General features: G+C 30.5%; 2 protein-coding genes across 2 annotated transcripts; both read left to right on the top strand.

Annotated features, from left to right (window-relative positions):
* Nucleotides 1-651: 651 nt before the first annotated feature.
* LOC137835727 (protein S40-4-like) lies at nt 652-1,993 on the top strand. Its single transcript, XM_068644358.1, has one exon. The coding sequence runs from the start codon at nt 1,338-1,340 to the stop codon at nt 1,797-1,799; it is 462 nt and encodes a 153-aa protein (XP_068500459.1). The 5' UTR covers nt 652-1,337; the 3' UTR covers nt 1,800-1,993.
* Nucleotides 1,994-9,399: 7,406 nt separating this feature from the next.
* Nucleotides 9,400-15,316, top strand: LOC137835726 (vacuolar fusion protein MON1 homolog). The gene is made up of 14 exons (XM_068644357.1): nt 9,400-9,870; nt 10,765-10,844; nt 10,954-11,025; nt 11,151-11,190; nt 11,728-11,829; nt 12,029-12,150; nt 12,361-12,493; nt 12,566-12,657; nt 13,178-13,259; nt 13,358-13,422; nt 13,606-13,896; nt 13,999-14,090; nt 14,515-14,579; nt 15,145-15,316. Exons 1-14 carry the CDS (start codon nt 9,559-9,561, stop codon nt 15,238-15,240), a joined length of 1,644 nt encoding a protein of 547 aa, XP_068500458.1. The 5' UTR covers nt 9,400-9,558; the 3' UTR covers nt 15,241-15,316.
* Nucleotides 15,317-16,776: the final 1,460 nt, after the last annotated feature.

The raw sequence follows: 16,776 nt of genomic DNA, 5'->3' as shown, positions 1-16,776 counted from the left end.
ATGCCTTTAGAAAAATGTGAAAAGGAGGCTAGTATCATTCATTGCGTCTCACTTGTGAAGCTAAAGTGGACCAGATGCTTATGCTTCAATTCTATTATATTCACAACTTCTGCAAATCACAATCAAAAGTAGGCCACATAGTCAATAATTAAACTTAATTACATGCTTTTTTTTTACTTGTTACTTCAAGAAAATTAACTCAATTTGCTAAAGTTTGAATTAAAAACAAAAATTAAGAGATCTAGAGGCATCAGAAGAAGCATGTGGCTCCAGTGCATTAATGAAAATGGGCAATGGAGAGTGATATGATAATATTGAAGTTTGAAAGGGTAAACATGGTGATTATGGATGTCTCATTTGAGAGGACAATTAATATACAGTTGTATTCAGCTGGAAATATGAAAGGATTGGGCACTTAATCCAACACAATTCACCATAGCCATCATCATCATCATATCATGTTCTTTACCCCTTCCAATACTCAAACCCTTCTCTTAAATGATATATCCGTGTCGGACACACGTATCGATGTCAACACTCGTAGGACACTTATCAGTAAAATATTCAATTTAAAAAATATTTGTTTGATTTTTGATAATTTTAACACAATTTTAACATAATTTTAAAAAAGATAAATACAATAATTTTTTTTAAAACTAAAATTTATTGTATAAATTTTTATTACAATTATAAATATAAGGAACAAATTATTTTGAATCAGTCATGAAAAACATCTTCCTACTCCCAAAAAAATCTAAAACAAACTTATGCACTTAAATATTTATTGTTAATTTATATAATTCATAATTATATAATATATAAATTCTTGTTCCCTTGTTTACCTTTTAAAAATTATACCTATCTTCGTATTCATATCTGTTCGTATCCATATTTGTGTCGTGTGAGTGTCTTGTATATGTGTTTGTGCTACATCCACGCTTCACACGTGTCCGCTTCCTCGATCCTCTAAACGGGACCACCTTGTCCTCTTTTCTTCTATCCCGCCCAGGTGAGTGGAACCCCGCTCCGCGACAACTTTCTCCAATCCTTCTCGTAACCCCCAATTCACTTTTTCACATTCATGCCATTATTTCCAACGCGGGGTACTTTCGTAAATCCACCTACCCATTCCCCTGATTCCTTATCCAGAATGCTTACGCAACCAAACAAAACTCAACTATTTCCTTTCTTCAGTTTTTTTTTTTTTTTCAGAAAGCAAGCTAACCTTTATAAAAGCACATAGAAGAAACCAACACGGTACAGTGACGAAGAAGCTGATACTTCTCTAACAAACTCTGAATCATATAGGTTCAAGTTTCCTCGAAAGTGACATTTTCATGGCCACCAACATTCGTAGAGCTAGTTATCGCTTTCTTCCTGCTGTAGACAGAGATCCACTCTCCGATTCCGCCTTTGAATTCGATGAATCTGATCTCTACAACTCCGCAAACGCTAACTCTCCCGAATTCTGTAAATCTATACGCACCTCGAGATTCCACAGTAACTCCTCTTCTACCGTCGGCCGTGTTGCTGCTTCGGGATCTCTGCCGGTGAACGTGCCGGACTGGTCTAAGATACTTGGCAACGAGTACGGACAGAATCGGAGGAGGAACTGTGACTATGAAGAAGCGCAAAGCGACGAGGAGGAAGGAGGAGGGAGAGTGCCTCCGCACGAGTTTCTGGCGAAGACGAGAATCGCTTCCTTGTCAGTGCATGAAGGAGTTGGGAGAACGCTCAAAGGACGCGATCTTAGTAGAGTTCGAAACGCGATTTGGGCGAAAACGGGATTCCAGGATTAGAATCAAACGAAACCCTATCATAGGAACATAAGCTAATTACTGTTACTAATTTACTACTGCTATGAGTTTTGTTCATAGATCTTCTGAGATTTATCATTTTGCGGAGTCTTGTTTCTTTTTTTGGATCGTGGTCTATCTGTATCAGATCGGAATTTGAGATTTCAATTTGCAGGGAGAAGTTTTTTGTTTTTCAATATTATAATTATTGTGTTCATTATTTTCACTCAATATTATCAAAATTTTTTATTAGGGTTCTTGCGGTGTGGGGATTGGACCGAATATTTTGTGGTAACGACGAAATCGAAATGGTGAAATGGTGGGGCCATTGTGGAAGTAGCAGTTGTTAATGATTGGTGGGGTTTGGGAGGTTCATTGATGTGAGTGGGTTAAGTATGGGACCAAAATCAAAAGTAAAGCCTTGTGGATACAATATGACCCCATATATTTATGACAATTGAAAGAGACTCCTAACTAATCAAAACAACATTTTGCAGCTCAATTTTGCCAATATTAATTGTATAGGTTAAGTCTTCTTTTTAAATATTGCATGGAAAAGATTTTTTTGATATGGAAAAAAATATAAAAAAGTGTGTTCTACTCGAATTTTTCAAAACTTTTTTAATAAAACTAGTGTGATATTTAATTAAGAATTAAAATATTAAAATAAGTTATGGTGTTTCATTTTTTTAAGCACCAAATTTAGTTATATTCAGTTAAAAATTTAAATGAATTAAAAATACTATTTGATATTCAAATTATATATTTTCTATGAGTTATTTTAATAACTAAATTTTTATAAATTCTATATGAACTTTATATATGTATATATTTTTATAAAGCAATGTCATTTAAATACGTGATATATTGTCTTATAATTTTTTTTTAAAATGCAAATATATGTATATTTATTTTATGTAAATGATCCTAATATTATTTTAATAACATATTTTAAATTAATAGGAACGGAAAGTTTATAAACAAATTTCAAACTATGGAAATCTTACCTTCTTAAGATTTTGGGGAATTTTTAATTTATTAAGATTTTTGGGGGAGTTTGATAAATATATTTGAATTGGTTACAGTTTATTAATAAGGATATTTAACCTAATTGAGTTTTAGGGTTTGTTTCTTATTCTTTTGAGTGGATGTTTTAAGGATAGACATTATTAACATATAGAGCTCACCACTTTTTTTTTGAAAGTTTGCCAAAAATTATGTAAAAGATTATAAATAACTTATTGAATAAAGCATGTTTCAAATATTATATATTTATAATGTATTTGTTGAATATATGAAACTTCAATATATGAATTGTGTGATTTTTTTAATGAGATTGTTTGGTTGTATGCATGTTATTTTTGTCATATGTATAATAATATTTGTGAGGTTGTTTGGTCTATTCAAATTAAATATTATTCGAGTGATATATTGTTATTTAAGTGAGACTTAAGTGACATGTAATTAATGTATTTGTTGTCATACTTTCTTCAAGAGATGACTTGTCACTTGAGCAAGAGATGTTATATGATTATTTCTCTTCTAGAAATATATCACTCAAATATTGGACAAGAAGTTTAAGCAAGGGGCAGGAGATGTTTGAATTCTTAAGCATGGTAAAGACAATGTACATGTATCTTAAACATGTAGCAAAGCATGATGTGTGTTTTATAGGTTCAAGCATTGGTTTGACATTCAAAACATCCAGTGAGAGTCTGAAACTTCTTAAAATATTTTCAACAAGTAGTTGTCACTCAAACGGTTATCATTCAAGGGACAAGGTGGTAATTGGATTGAGGCAAACCTAAAGTGAGGTTACTCTAGGGTTTAATTTTGCTCAAACTTCAAAAGAACAACTCAAGCTATATGATTGACACTTTATTTATGAGAGAAATGTTGCTTAAGAGAGAATAAGTTACTCAAGCGACAATGTACTAGGAGGTGACAATTTTATGTTATGGTATATGCTTTTATTCATGTGTCAATGATGGTATGATGAGTAAAATGTATGTTTAATTGTCTATGTTTTGAAGGTATATTATTCATAATTAGGTGTTTGATATGATTTATTCATAATATAGATATGTCCTTTTTGGCTGACCATTTGTGAGAGGTATATCCTAGTTAGGGCAACTTATATACATATATGTGTTGGTTAACATGTATATAAAGTTTGACCCTGATTGGGTGATCCAAGATAAGTGATTTGCATGTCCTTGATCGATATTGTAGGGATACCCAATATGATATTATAATTTGATGGTGTTAATAAACATGACACTTACATTAACATATGTATCTTCACTTCACTAATGATCTAGTAATGTAGACAAGACCTAAAGTGATGAGAAGCCAAAAGAGACTTATATCTAGTTTGATAGTAGGTGTACATGACTTTGTAACAAATGTTTTGAGACGATTTAACTTCAAAAACATAGGATAGATAAGATCTTATGGGTTCAAAATATTAGGTATTAGCTTCTAGTGAGATTTGTTTATTGTGAGTTAGAGTCTTCAAAAGAACGTTTTATATTTAGTCATAACATGATGTGTGATGTGTGGTTAAATGTGAGTTCATTAACATTCACATGCATGATAATGATGTTATATTTTATTTACATGAGTCTACTCTTTTATAATTACAATAATTGTATGTTAAATATGATGATTGGAGGTGGTATAAATGTAATTTTTATTACAGTGAAAATGGACTATGATATTTATAAAGATAAATATTTAGAGAGTATGCTTATAACACAATTTATATTCATGTATTTTTATAGTAGTTGTCAAATAATATGATAATGGTAATTTTTTGAGGTGTTACCTTGTGTAATTATATTTATTATATGAAATAAGATAGTTAATTATGTTATTATTATTTATTGTAGTTATACATTTGTATTTAACATATAAATTTTTAAAATATACTTTAATTCACATGATTTTATATATAATAATAGATAAACAGTTCACTGTATAAGATAAACAAAAATACCTTTTTAATACATAAAATCCTTTAAATTATCGAATGTTCATAAAATTCTTTCAAAATCCAATTATTTCATATTTTATAAATATTTTACAATTATAAGCATAAGAATATCTTAAAACCTTTTTTTTTGAAAAAAAATTAAACATAAAAAACATTTATGGATTTTTTTAATTTAAAAAATAGGCATTTTAAAATCTTAATTAAATAGAGGAGCCCCTCCGTCATTTTCTTTACCGCAATTTGTGATTAATTTAAAAAGTGGAACAAATGGAACGTTATTTTATTAAAATAATAGTTATTGCTAATATATTTTATTATAATTAGTGAAATAAAATCCATGTTTCTATGTTGTTTATAAAATAATTAAGTAATAATAATAATTAAAATAAATGACAAATGTTATTAATGAACACACTTTTGGAGAACTGAATAATTTGAAGTTTATAAATTAATTTAGGAAGATGTAATTGGTATTTAAAATCTTTGTTATTAATTAAATATCAATTAAAAAATATTTTAAATATATTTTTTTAATAATATATAATTTAATTAATATAGTAATTAATTAATTTTTATCTTTAAAATTGATAATTTTCTTGTAAATGATAAATAATAATGATAATTGTAAATGTATAATACTATATATAAAATATGTATCCCACTAGTTATAGATTTTTAATGTATTTTAGCATAGTTATAATTAATTTTGTAGCTGTTGATTCTTTTATGTGATAAAAACATTATTAATTTTTAATCAGCATCTTAAAAGCATTAGTTAATGAATGAGACTATTATTTATACTTATGTTTGTGCATAATGGGAGAGATTAATGATTGCCAAATAATTATTTAATGAGTTGTTATGCACAGACTTAACAACTTGCTTTATACAGAGTCACCAGAATTGACTTAATAAATAAATACTGCACTGTACAAACTTTGAAATCTTCAAACTCGTCAAATAAAATTCAAAAGTTTCGAACAAGGCGAAAGTAAAATAGGAGGAAAATCAATAATAAATAAAAACAAAATAAAATTGTATTAGTTGAATAAGTAGGAATAAAAAATATATTAAAATGTTTTTTATGATTAATTATTAAGAATATTTACTTGATATTTAGACCTTTCAAAATAGTCTAATCATAAAATAAAGACCATGATTAAATTATTTTTGACATCTAGGGACAGCCACATGTATATAAAGTAGCATTGATATTTTTGTTGACCCAAGAATTTGTTAACTGTTATCAAAACATGCATTTTTGAATTTATCAGTCTACATAGACTCAGTCAAATGAATCATTTATCATCTTTAACATACACAGAAATGAAAACTAGAATAATATGGAAACATCCTTTATTTTATTATATAAGTCAATTAACTGCTTCAATTCAACTAATAAGTTTTTTATTCAATTAGTGTGCATCTCAATCCATTTAATTAAGGTTGTAAAAAATAAAGTATTTGTAAAATAATAATTAGTAATTACCGTATTTTAGAATAAAGTGATTTATATTTAAATATTTTTATCTATGAACTAAATTGGTAATAAATTCAAGCGTTAGACTTTTCATCAATGCAAATACTAAATAAAATTACTTAAATTCGAACTAATTGTAAATTAAAAATCACACCCATTGAGTTGAGATCTAGTGTGTAAACATTTGGCTAAATTTATATTAATCAGTATCTTAATATAATATTGGATGAGTGTTTTATAAAATACTTTGATGAGAAGTAAATGTAAGTGTAAAAAAATCTTAAATATAAAATGTACTTTGAGTAACTTAAATTTAGTCCCTAGTATGAGTTTTTTAAGATAGAAATAGTTTCTACTCCATTTATATTTAAAAAAAAAAGTTTTGATATGAAATTAACCATTAAATTAGTTAATGTTATATTTTCATTATGAATATAAAATTCATAGTCAATAAATAATTTTTTTTTCCTAACATACGCGTCAAAATATATAAAAGAAATTGTGAATTTAAAATAAATCTATAAGAAAAATTCTTTTAATGAAAATGAAGACGATATTATAGAGACTATTAAGAGACTTGAGCGTCATAAAAATAAATTTGTCATGACAGCACAAACTAAAAATAAATTATTATATAATATTTTTGGATATTGGTTTTGTGTAGGATTTTTATAGGATTGATGTTACTTCTTGTATATGAGTTTTAACCTAATCTATATCTTGTTGGTATTTTTATTTTATTTTATTTTGTGTTCAATAATATTTTTTTTATATAAAACCAAATGATTATTGGATTTTGAAACGTCATCCTAGGATATCAGATTTTATAATAATATCGAAGTTTTATAAAAGAAAAATATCTTATTGAAAATTTAAATATTATTTAACATTTCTAATTTAATGGATACTTAGCATATTTTGTTTGTTTGCAATGATACGCTAAAGATTTTTTAATTCTTCACTTATCTAATCTAACTTATTCTTCCCTTTTTTGTGTTCGGTAATGTCTTTTTATCATTGTAGTATATATAAATTAAAGACTTTTTTAACTTAATTGAATAGTATTACTATTTTTTCGTTTTAGATACAATTTTAAGTAAAAAAAAATACATTAAGGAGGCTATTATATATTTAACATATGTATAAATATTTATTATTAAATCCATATATTTATACTTATCAATATTGATCAATTATTGTAAAATAGTTAAATATAACCTTGCAGTGCACAGTAGCACACTTGCTTTATTTTATTTTACTTTCTTATTTTTTTTGTCTTTATAACATATGTTTCATTTTTTTAATCATATCATAGTTAGGGAGAAACAAGATGTTTCTATTTGGATTCTATATGAGTCTGGTCGTTTGACTCTTAAATTGGATATGACTTTTTTCTTGGAATTAGAAGTTCCATGTGGTTGAAGTAAATTCATTTGGTCTTCATCTATTCTGTCTTCCAAAACTCTAGTATTCTGGAAAGTTTTTCATAGACGACTTCCTACAGATCAACATATTCAAAATAAATGTTTGCATATATGTTCTATGTGTATGCTTTGTGAAAAACATGAAGAATCTATTCAACATTTATTTTTTAAATGTTCTAATGTTTTGTATATTTGGAGTTGGGTTCGACAGATTTTTCTTACTTCTTATTTCTCTAATAAGGATGACCTTTTTCTTTTATTAAGAGTGATGGTAGTCATTTGGTTAAATTGATTAAGCTTGTTGTGATAACTTTTTTCTATTTGAATGATATGACGTATGAGGAATTATGCTAGATTTTAGGATAAGACTGAGGTTTCTAAGGCTATTTCTGTAATTAAAGACTTAACTTGTTTAGTGGAAAATTCGTCTATGATATGTTGGATTTCATGGGTCTGTTAGGGGTATCATGATTTTGCTACTTGTGAAGATATTTTTCGTGGGAGTATGGAGGAGTTTATTTGTGCTGCTATGATTGTTGAGTTTTATCTTGCTGCTCAAAAAATGATTGTTGAGTTTTATGGAGTCATACATGCTATGGAGAAGCTCAAAAATTGGGGCTTACTAATGTTTGGCTTGAGTGTGATTTTGCCTTGGTTTGTGTTGCGTTTACTCTTACGATTAATGTTCCGTGGATGTTTCGTAATCAATGAAATATTTCTTTTAATTATTGTGGAAAAATCAGGTTTAGGGTTACTCATATCTTTCGTGAAAAGAAAATGCATGTGCGGATAAATTGGTTAATTTATTATTTATTCATATATAACCATTTCATTGGTATAATAAGCTTTCATTTAATTTGTTCTTAAAATTTTTTATGAATTTGTATACTCTATGTGTGTATCGTTTTTGTTAGTATATATGTTTTGGTCTAATCTCCCATATTTTTGTATTTTATTTTTTATTCTTTTTTTTAATAATTTTTTTTATATGATGACATAATTGTTGTTACTTGAAGTGTGAGCCTAACCTAGATGTCAAGTTGCATAACATGAAAACTTTTATAAAAAAAAATAAAAAGGCAGTTTCTTCCCGCACCTCCACATTTTTCTTCATGCACCCCCACAAGGTTGCACAAAGACAAAAATGTCCCTCTATAAACTGTACATTTTTTTTGTATTATGGATTATGAAATCCGGTAAATTTTTGGATTGACGCTTCCGGTAAATTTTTGGACTGGCGCATCTGGTAATCTTCCGGATTGATGCTTCCGGTAGTACATGAATAATAATGTCAATTCAAAATAAAAAAAATGCAAAACATCCATAATTGAAGAAACCATTCCAGATCCGTCAATCCATAATTCAAAATATGCATTTCGGATTCAGAAATCCATAATTAAAAAAAATCATTCCGGATCCACCAATCTGTAATAGAAATTAGGCTTTTAGATTCAGTAATCTGGAAATCAATAATTTATGCAAACTTTGCTTCCAGAACACCCCCTCATCCGGAATGCACCATGCTTCACTTCCGGATTGATGAATCCGTAGCACACTCCCAAATCCCGAAATTGTGGGGGTCAGTTTCGGAATTTACAAAATTGTGGGGTGCAGGAAGAAAAATATGGGGGTGCTGAAAGAAACTGCCAAATAAAAAATATAACCCGCAATCACATACATACATGTACTTACAAGTGGCAAATTGCATGGTTGGGCCTTGAGAAATGTACTAGGCCCAGCCCACACATGACAGTGCGTGGCGGGTTGCACACTGCACGCGTCTACTCAGACTCACTCATCTCCTCCAAAGCAAGCAACAGGCACAAGCAATATCTCTCCCTCTCTCTCCTCTACTGAATTGCAATGAGCGAGATGAGTTCATCGGAGCTTGACCCCGAACCTCCCATCCGGCTCCATCTGCCTCCCCTCTCACCGAGCCTCTTCGACGCCGAACCATCGGACCTCCAACAACCCAATGGATCCGCCGCCCGACACTCCTCCGATCCCTCCAGCCCTACTAGCAGCGGTTACGCCGGCGAGCGGGGTAGCAGCACCGCCACAACCGTCTCCCAGGTAGAAGAGATCCTTCACAACGAAATTCAGGAGATCACCATCCACGATCCCCAACCGCTCTCTCACTCCTCCTGGCTTCCCGGAAAACGACACGGCGATGAGGTGTGTAAACGTTTCTCGCTAAATTCTTTCCCACTTCGTCTCATTGTCCTTCACTCACTCACTATTATGAACAATTACACTTAACTAATTATTGATCTAAGATTAGATTACAGGTTCATGTAGAGTCACGTGACCGTTGTAATTGATCTTGGCTTAATGCAAATTGGCCTTGTCTAATGAATGATTTCGAAACCTGTTTATTTGGATTTTGTGTTCGCATACTGATTGTTCTTTCTCGCTCGTGCTTCCTTTGCTATTACTCTCTATGATGAACTAGTGTTTAATGAGTGATTTCAAAATTCTAATAGCACATTTAGAACAGAAGAGTGATAAATTTGAAACTGGACTTCCATTTGTTTGCAGTTGTTTTTGCTCCTTAGATTTCATCGACGGAGATTAAATGCTGCAGGGCGGTATAGGGTTTATTCATAGACAGTTTTTTTTATTAAATTCACAATTCAATTATCGTGCTGAGTCTATGATGATGGTGATTTTGAGTTTATTACATAAATAGAAACTCTGGGGAAATTAGCATTGTTGTAGAATCAATAGCGTGAAATTCTGGACCGAGAGAGGGGGTTGGCAACTGAGCATTTTCTCTCACAGTTACGATTCTGGTTGCAAATCAAAGTTAAATGCTCCAGTATAAATGAATACGATGTCAAAATTGCGCGGGAATATGGGTAAAAATCGTGACTAAATAATGTTTTGGTGTCAAGAATTGACTTTTGAATTCCAATAAACTCTTGTGGATACTATGAGCTAGTTGGTAGTTCTGATTAAGAACTTTAGTTTTTCCGATGTGGATTTTTTTTTTTAAATGATGCCATTACAGCGAAGATATCTGTAAAGGCTGTAATATCATATTCTGTTTGATTGATGAATAAAGTGCAGGATGATGCTTCCATTTCATGGAGGAGAAGGAAGAAGCATTTTTTTGTTCTCAGTCATTCTGGCAAACCAATATATTCTAGGTTAGTGTTTATCAGCTTCTTCACTAAACAAACTCCCCAAAATTGCTGTTCATATCTCTTTCTAAGATTGCTGGCTCAAACTTCACCATTCCTCTATTTCTTGTCTCAGGTATGGAGATGAACACAAGCTTGCTGGTTTTTCAGCAACTTTGCAAGCAATCATTTCCTTTGTGGAAAATGGGTAATTTTTTTTTCTGGTTAATTATAGCTCAATAGTTTCTAATTACAGCAGTATTCCTAAATACATTCGAATCTGAACTGTATATAATTTGAATAATTTTTCTAACAACTCTTTTATGTTTTCAGGGCTGATCATGTCAAATTGGTGAGGGCTGGAAAGCATCAGGTCTGATCATACAGTTATCTCTTGTAAAAGTTGTTTGCTCATGAGTATAATTTCATTTAGACATTACTTATAAACCTTCTAGCCTAATAAATACTATGTTAAGCACAATGATATCTTAATCCTTTCTGAGCTTTGAAGTGTAAGTTAGAGATACTAGATATAAGACATGTTTGGACGAACTTTTGCATAAGCACTTCTAAAGAAGAAGAAAATGAAATTGAATTCTCCATAAGCTAAAATTAGCTTATATGTAAGTTAGAAAATAAAAATTTAGAGAGGCTATATGAGAGAACTTCTACAAATTAGGTTGTGTGTAAGCTAATTTCAGCATTTGGAGAAATTAATGTCAATTATTTTTCTTATTTTGTTCTCCTTTAAATGCTTATAGAGAAGTTAATCCAAGCATACCCATATTTTTTTTCATTTTGATTGCTGAGCTTCTCACCTTATGTTATTAGTGTTTAGGAGGAAGAAGCTTTTATCTGTTACCAATAAAATGATTGTGTTATGATTTTTTTTTTTTAATTTATGCTACAGGTGGTTTTTCTTGTAAAAGGACCCATTTACTTGGTCTGCATCAGCTGCACGGAAGAACCCTATGAGTCACTAAGGGGGCAGTTGGAGCTTATTCATGGCCAGGTATAATTGTGTTGGACTTGAGTTGGATGCTTATATGGCCAATGGAAAAGTGGATTTGATGTTTGCTTACTCACTTCCTTTTTATTCAGCTTTTGTGTTTCTGAACTTACTAGTAATTTTGTCTGTTTTATGTCATTGAAATGGACTAGTTATGTTGCAGCAGTTGTATGATACATCTCTATTATTGGTATGTATGCAGATTATTGTTATACTAACAAAGTCAGTAAACAGATGTTTTGAGAAGAATCCAAAGTTTGATATGACACCCTTGCTTGGTGGAACAGACATTGTTTTCTCTTCACTTATCCACTCTTTTAGTTGGTTTGTTTCTCTGCTCTGAACACATTTTTTTCTTTTAATTTTATAATGGAAATGTTAAAACATTTTCTATAACATAGAGAGGGATTTTTGGTGATTTTTATTTATTTTTCTATTAATTTCTTTCGTGGGTTGGTGGAGTAAGGGCTCTTTACATTTCTCAATGATTTTATTTTTGGATGGTGAACGTTGTTCTTTATCTGACTGTATCAGGAACCCAGCTACATTTCTTCATGCCTATACTTGTCTACCTCTTGCATATGCAACAAGGCAAGCTGCTGGTGCTATCTTGCAAGACGTTGCTGATTCTGGTGTTCTGTTTGCAATTCTGATGTGCAGACATAAGGTTCAACACTGAATTTGTCTAGTTACATGCTAACATAACATGATAAAATAATTCATTAAAGGTTGAAGGCAGGTAATCAGTCTAGTTGGTGCTCAGAAAGCCTCTCTTCATCCAGATGATATGCTGCTCCTGGCCAACTTTGTTATGTCATCCGAGTCCTTTAGGCAAGTAAAACTGACACTACTTTTATCTTTCGGATAGCATTTCTAAGATTTTCGGTAGTATAGTTTAATTTTCATTTAGTCTAGACTCTCTAGTTTCTGTTTGATAGTATAGTTTTCTATTTATTCAATCTACTTAACTCAAACGGTAAAACTTCTTAAAACCTGCGCATTAACTTTCATTTGGACTTCTTTGCTTTATGGTTATTAGACTAAGAGAAGATGCAAATCAAAATTGTGTATTCTCCTCTTGAGAATTCTCCATTTATTAGTGATGATACAATAATTTGCAATAAATGCTGTCTTGTAGCTTTGCTACCTAATTATGGAGATAATTATATAATTGTAGCTGTACAATCATGCAAGATCTGTACCGACGAATCTGCACCAATAATAACAAGTATTCTGCAATGTTCTACAATGTACAACAATTAATTAATAGCAAATATTTTGCAAATCAATTCCTTCAACAAAGGAACCTTTTTACCTTTTTCTAAAAATTTATTGGGATATGAATATGCAGGACTTCAGAGGCATTTTCTCCTGTTTGCTTGCCACGATACAATGCTTTGGCGTTTCTGTACGCTTATATCCACTTTTTTGATGTGAGTCGTTGGATTTGATTGAACTAACATTTGCTATATGACTTTCATCTTATAAATGAAAGAGGTCACACAGATCATGACATGTATATATTTGGCAGGATGATACGTATTTGATGTTGCTGACCACAAGTTCTGACGCATTTTACCATCTCAAGGATTGCAGGTAAATGATAGTTTAATGATCTGACTGTTGTTTTTATTGGATTTGTGATGTTTAATTTTGGAGAAAAGAAGAAAATTAAAAAGAGGAAAACAGATAATGGTTCCTAGCAAAGAGATCCTCATTCTCTATGTAGCAATATCTTTCTTGCCTTCATAGCTCAGAAATTTGTTTGCCAATTCACAGGATTAGTATCGAAACTGTCCTTTTGAAGTCAAATGTCCTCAGTGAAGCTCAGAGATCCTTGGTAGATGGTGGGATGCGGGTTGAGGATCTACCACCCTTACCTTATTCTGGATCTTCTCATTTAGGTCAGCATAGGCTTCCATCAGATTCTCCTGAAAGATTAAGGGAATCTGATTGTGGCATTGGTGGTGCTGCTGGGTTGTGGCATTTCATATACCGCAGCATTTATCTAGATCAATATATATCTTCAGAATTCTCATCACCTATTAATACTCCTAAGCAGCAGAAAAGGTAGGGATTTTGTGGAAACTTGTCTGGTTTTTAGGTAGCTGTAGCCTTTTTTTAATGCCTAATTGTTATTGTCGGCAATATAACCTGCCTTCATTGTTGCAGATTGTATAGAGCTTACCAGAAACTTTTTGCATCCATGCATGATAAAGGACTTGGGCCACACAAAACCCAGTTTAGAAGGGATGAAAACTACGGTAACTATTTTTTTATTCTTGCATTGTAGAAGAGATGGATATGTGATATTTTGAGTCTATTGTAGTTATTACCTAAATCGCCTGTTGCAATAATTTATTTTTAATTCAACAGTGGTTTTCTTCTTATGGGGAAGAAGGGAGGTGCTAAAAGTCATTTTTTTCTGTGGCATTTGCCGTTGATTTTAGTCCTGGATGTTTCAGATAGTCATTCTATTCTATTGATAAGCAAACCCCTTATTTTCTGTGAGATGCAAATAGAGATTTATACCAATAATATACTAGCCAATCTATAAATTTTGTTGTGCTATGAAAAGTCAAATATGCTAGTGAAAACTAAACCTTTTAGTTGCATTGAGATATAATTGTGCCATTTCATTTGGATGCTTTGTCGAACAGTGATCGGACTTAGAATTTTTTTTGGCAGTACTGCTCTGTTGGGTAACACAGGATTTTGAGCTTTATGCTGCATTTGATCCCCTTGCAGACAAGGTATTTTTTTTCTTGCCTACAACATTTCTCAAATTTCAATTATTTTGTTATACAAAAATGTCAAGGTCCGTCCTATAACTAATATATTTTCTATCACTGGCCAACTGTATATTCATCATTTACATTCAATGAAAATCTGAATAAAAGTATTTCATGTTTAGATTGAAACAGTTGGTAAAAATTCCTCTGGTCATTACTTTGGGAATAAACGATCAATTTGGTGTCTAAAGTATCACTCTCTCTCCTAAAGGAAATAGACCTTAAACTAAGTTTCTAAAGTACTAGAAACCATGCTTCATAGTCCCTTCAATATTGAAAGAGTCTTGAAATTAGTCTCTCTCAATGAGTAAAATGTATCAATCTAGGGACTAAATTGAGGATATCCAATCCTTTAGGAACTAGTATAATTTCATTATAAGAACTCTTTAGGAGAGAGGATGATACATTAGGGAGTATATTGACGGTTCATTCAACTTGTTTTAGGAATGGTAGTAAAATAGTTGCATTTATTGTGTTACTCTGGTTCGATAAAGTCTGACTATTTTTTGCACACTGGGATATGCAGGCCTTGGCAATAAAGACTTGCAATCGGGTGTGTCAATGGGTAAAAGATGTGGAAAATGAAATATTTTTGCTAGGAGCTAGTCCCTTTTCGTGGTGATTTTTCTATCAAATACTGTAAACGTGTATGAGAATGTTCATTTAATAAAATTTCAATAGAATTTATTATTTCCTTATTTTCCCATCGTGTTCTATTAGGAAATTCTTTGATGGAAAATCATTACATTATCAGTATGTTAGTGTTTACAGCGCTGCTCGGTTGTAAATTTTTTTCAAATATCATTAGTTTTAAAACATATAGGTTTATTTGGATAAATTTATTCACATGTACTGATAAGAGAAGAGAATAAGGTAAAAAAAAATCCACAAGTTAAAATCAACTTGTACACTTAAAAGTTAAGTTTTTCTTCATTTGATTTCTACAATAGTTAAGGTTCATAAATTGATTTTAGTTTAAATGGAAGATTGTAATGTCTCTTACATCGCTTGTAGGTTGCTTACATATTTTAGTGATGGAAAATGTTTTTGGTATTGACAACTTGTTTTCAAGGATAATATAGTAATTAGAAAAAAAATGTAATTATAAAGAAAAGAGGAAGAGAATCAAATAGTAGACGTGAAGGCAATTTCTTCGGGTACCATTATGCTTTCTTCATGCACCTCCATAGAAGATGTGAAGTGATAAATTTTTTCATTGACACCCCCTCTTCCTATTTTTTTCATTCTAAAATCCAAACTTTAGAATTCAAAATACAAAATTGTACTCTGAATTCAAAAATATCTTAAGAACTTTAGAATTTGGAATATTAGAGTTTGGAATGTTTGTGGATTATATAATTTCAAAATGGAAAAAAAAAATCCAACACCTTTTGCCTAGGAACGTTTTTGCTTAAACTTTGGAATTAGCTAAGTTTGGAATTGAAAGATTTATGGAGATGGAGGAAGAAAATACGAAGGTAGAGGAAGAAATTGTCAGGTGTGTATTGCGTGTATAAATTTGTTAGGATATTAAGTATATTATTGTTCTTTATTCAAAGGTTTAGTTGGTGAGATCGTTCAATTCGAGTGGCTATTCATATAATTTATTTAAAGCTCATCATGATAAAGTAGTTATGATTTGATTTCATAGATAGACGAGAGCTTTGAGGAATGTGCAGTTAATTCATCTTTGTTTTTTTGTGTTATTTTATTCACTGAATATTTGAGCAAGATGTGCATTGAAAATTATGTGAATATGTTCAAGCTTATCAAACTTGTGAAAGCTATCTAAACCCAATTCATAAATTTGTTAAGAGTTTTTTTTTATATAAAAATATTAATTTGTACATATAACATACTAATTTAATAGTATAATTAAGCAAAATAATTAAAATAATAAATTCATAATACTAAAATAACTATATTTTGTAGTGAATGACAATTATATAATTTCAAAATGTTTTGAATAAAATAAGTTCATACAAATAATATAAAATATAATTAGTTAAAGTTTTAAAAAATAAATAAATATCAAGTTCTATGTTCAATCTTATAATAATTTTTTATTTTATTTTTTCATTGTCTACATTACAATGTTGATTATAATGAAATTCTGCAATAGATAAAAATTATTGGGCATCAAAGTTATTATTGAGAT

This window comes from Phaseolus vulgaris, chromosome 5 (assembly GCF_000499845.2).
Source record: "Phaseolus vulgaris cultivar G19833 chromosome 5, P. vulgaris v2.0, whole genome shotgun sequence".
NCBI classification, from domain to species: domain Eukaryota; kingdom Viridiplantae; phylum Streptophyta; class Magnoliopsida; order Fabales; family Fabaceae; genus Phaseolus; species Phaseolus vulgaris.
Note: the sequence above shows the minus strand (reverse complement) of the source record. Positions and strands in the feature narration are given on the sequence as shown.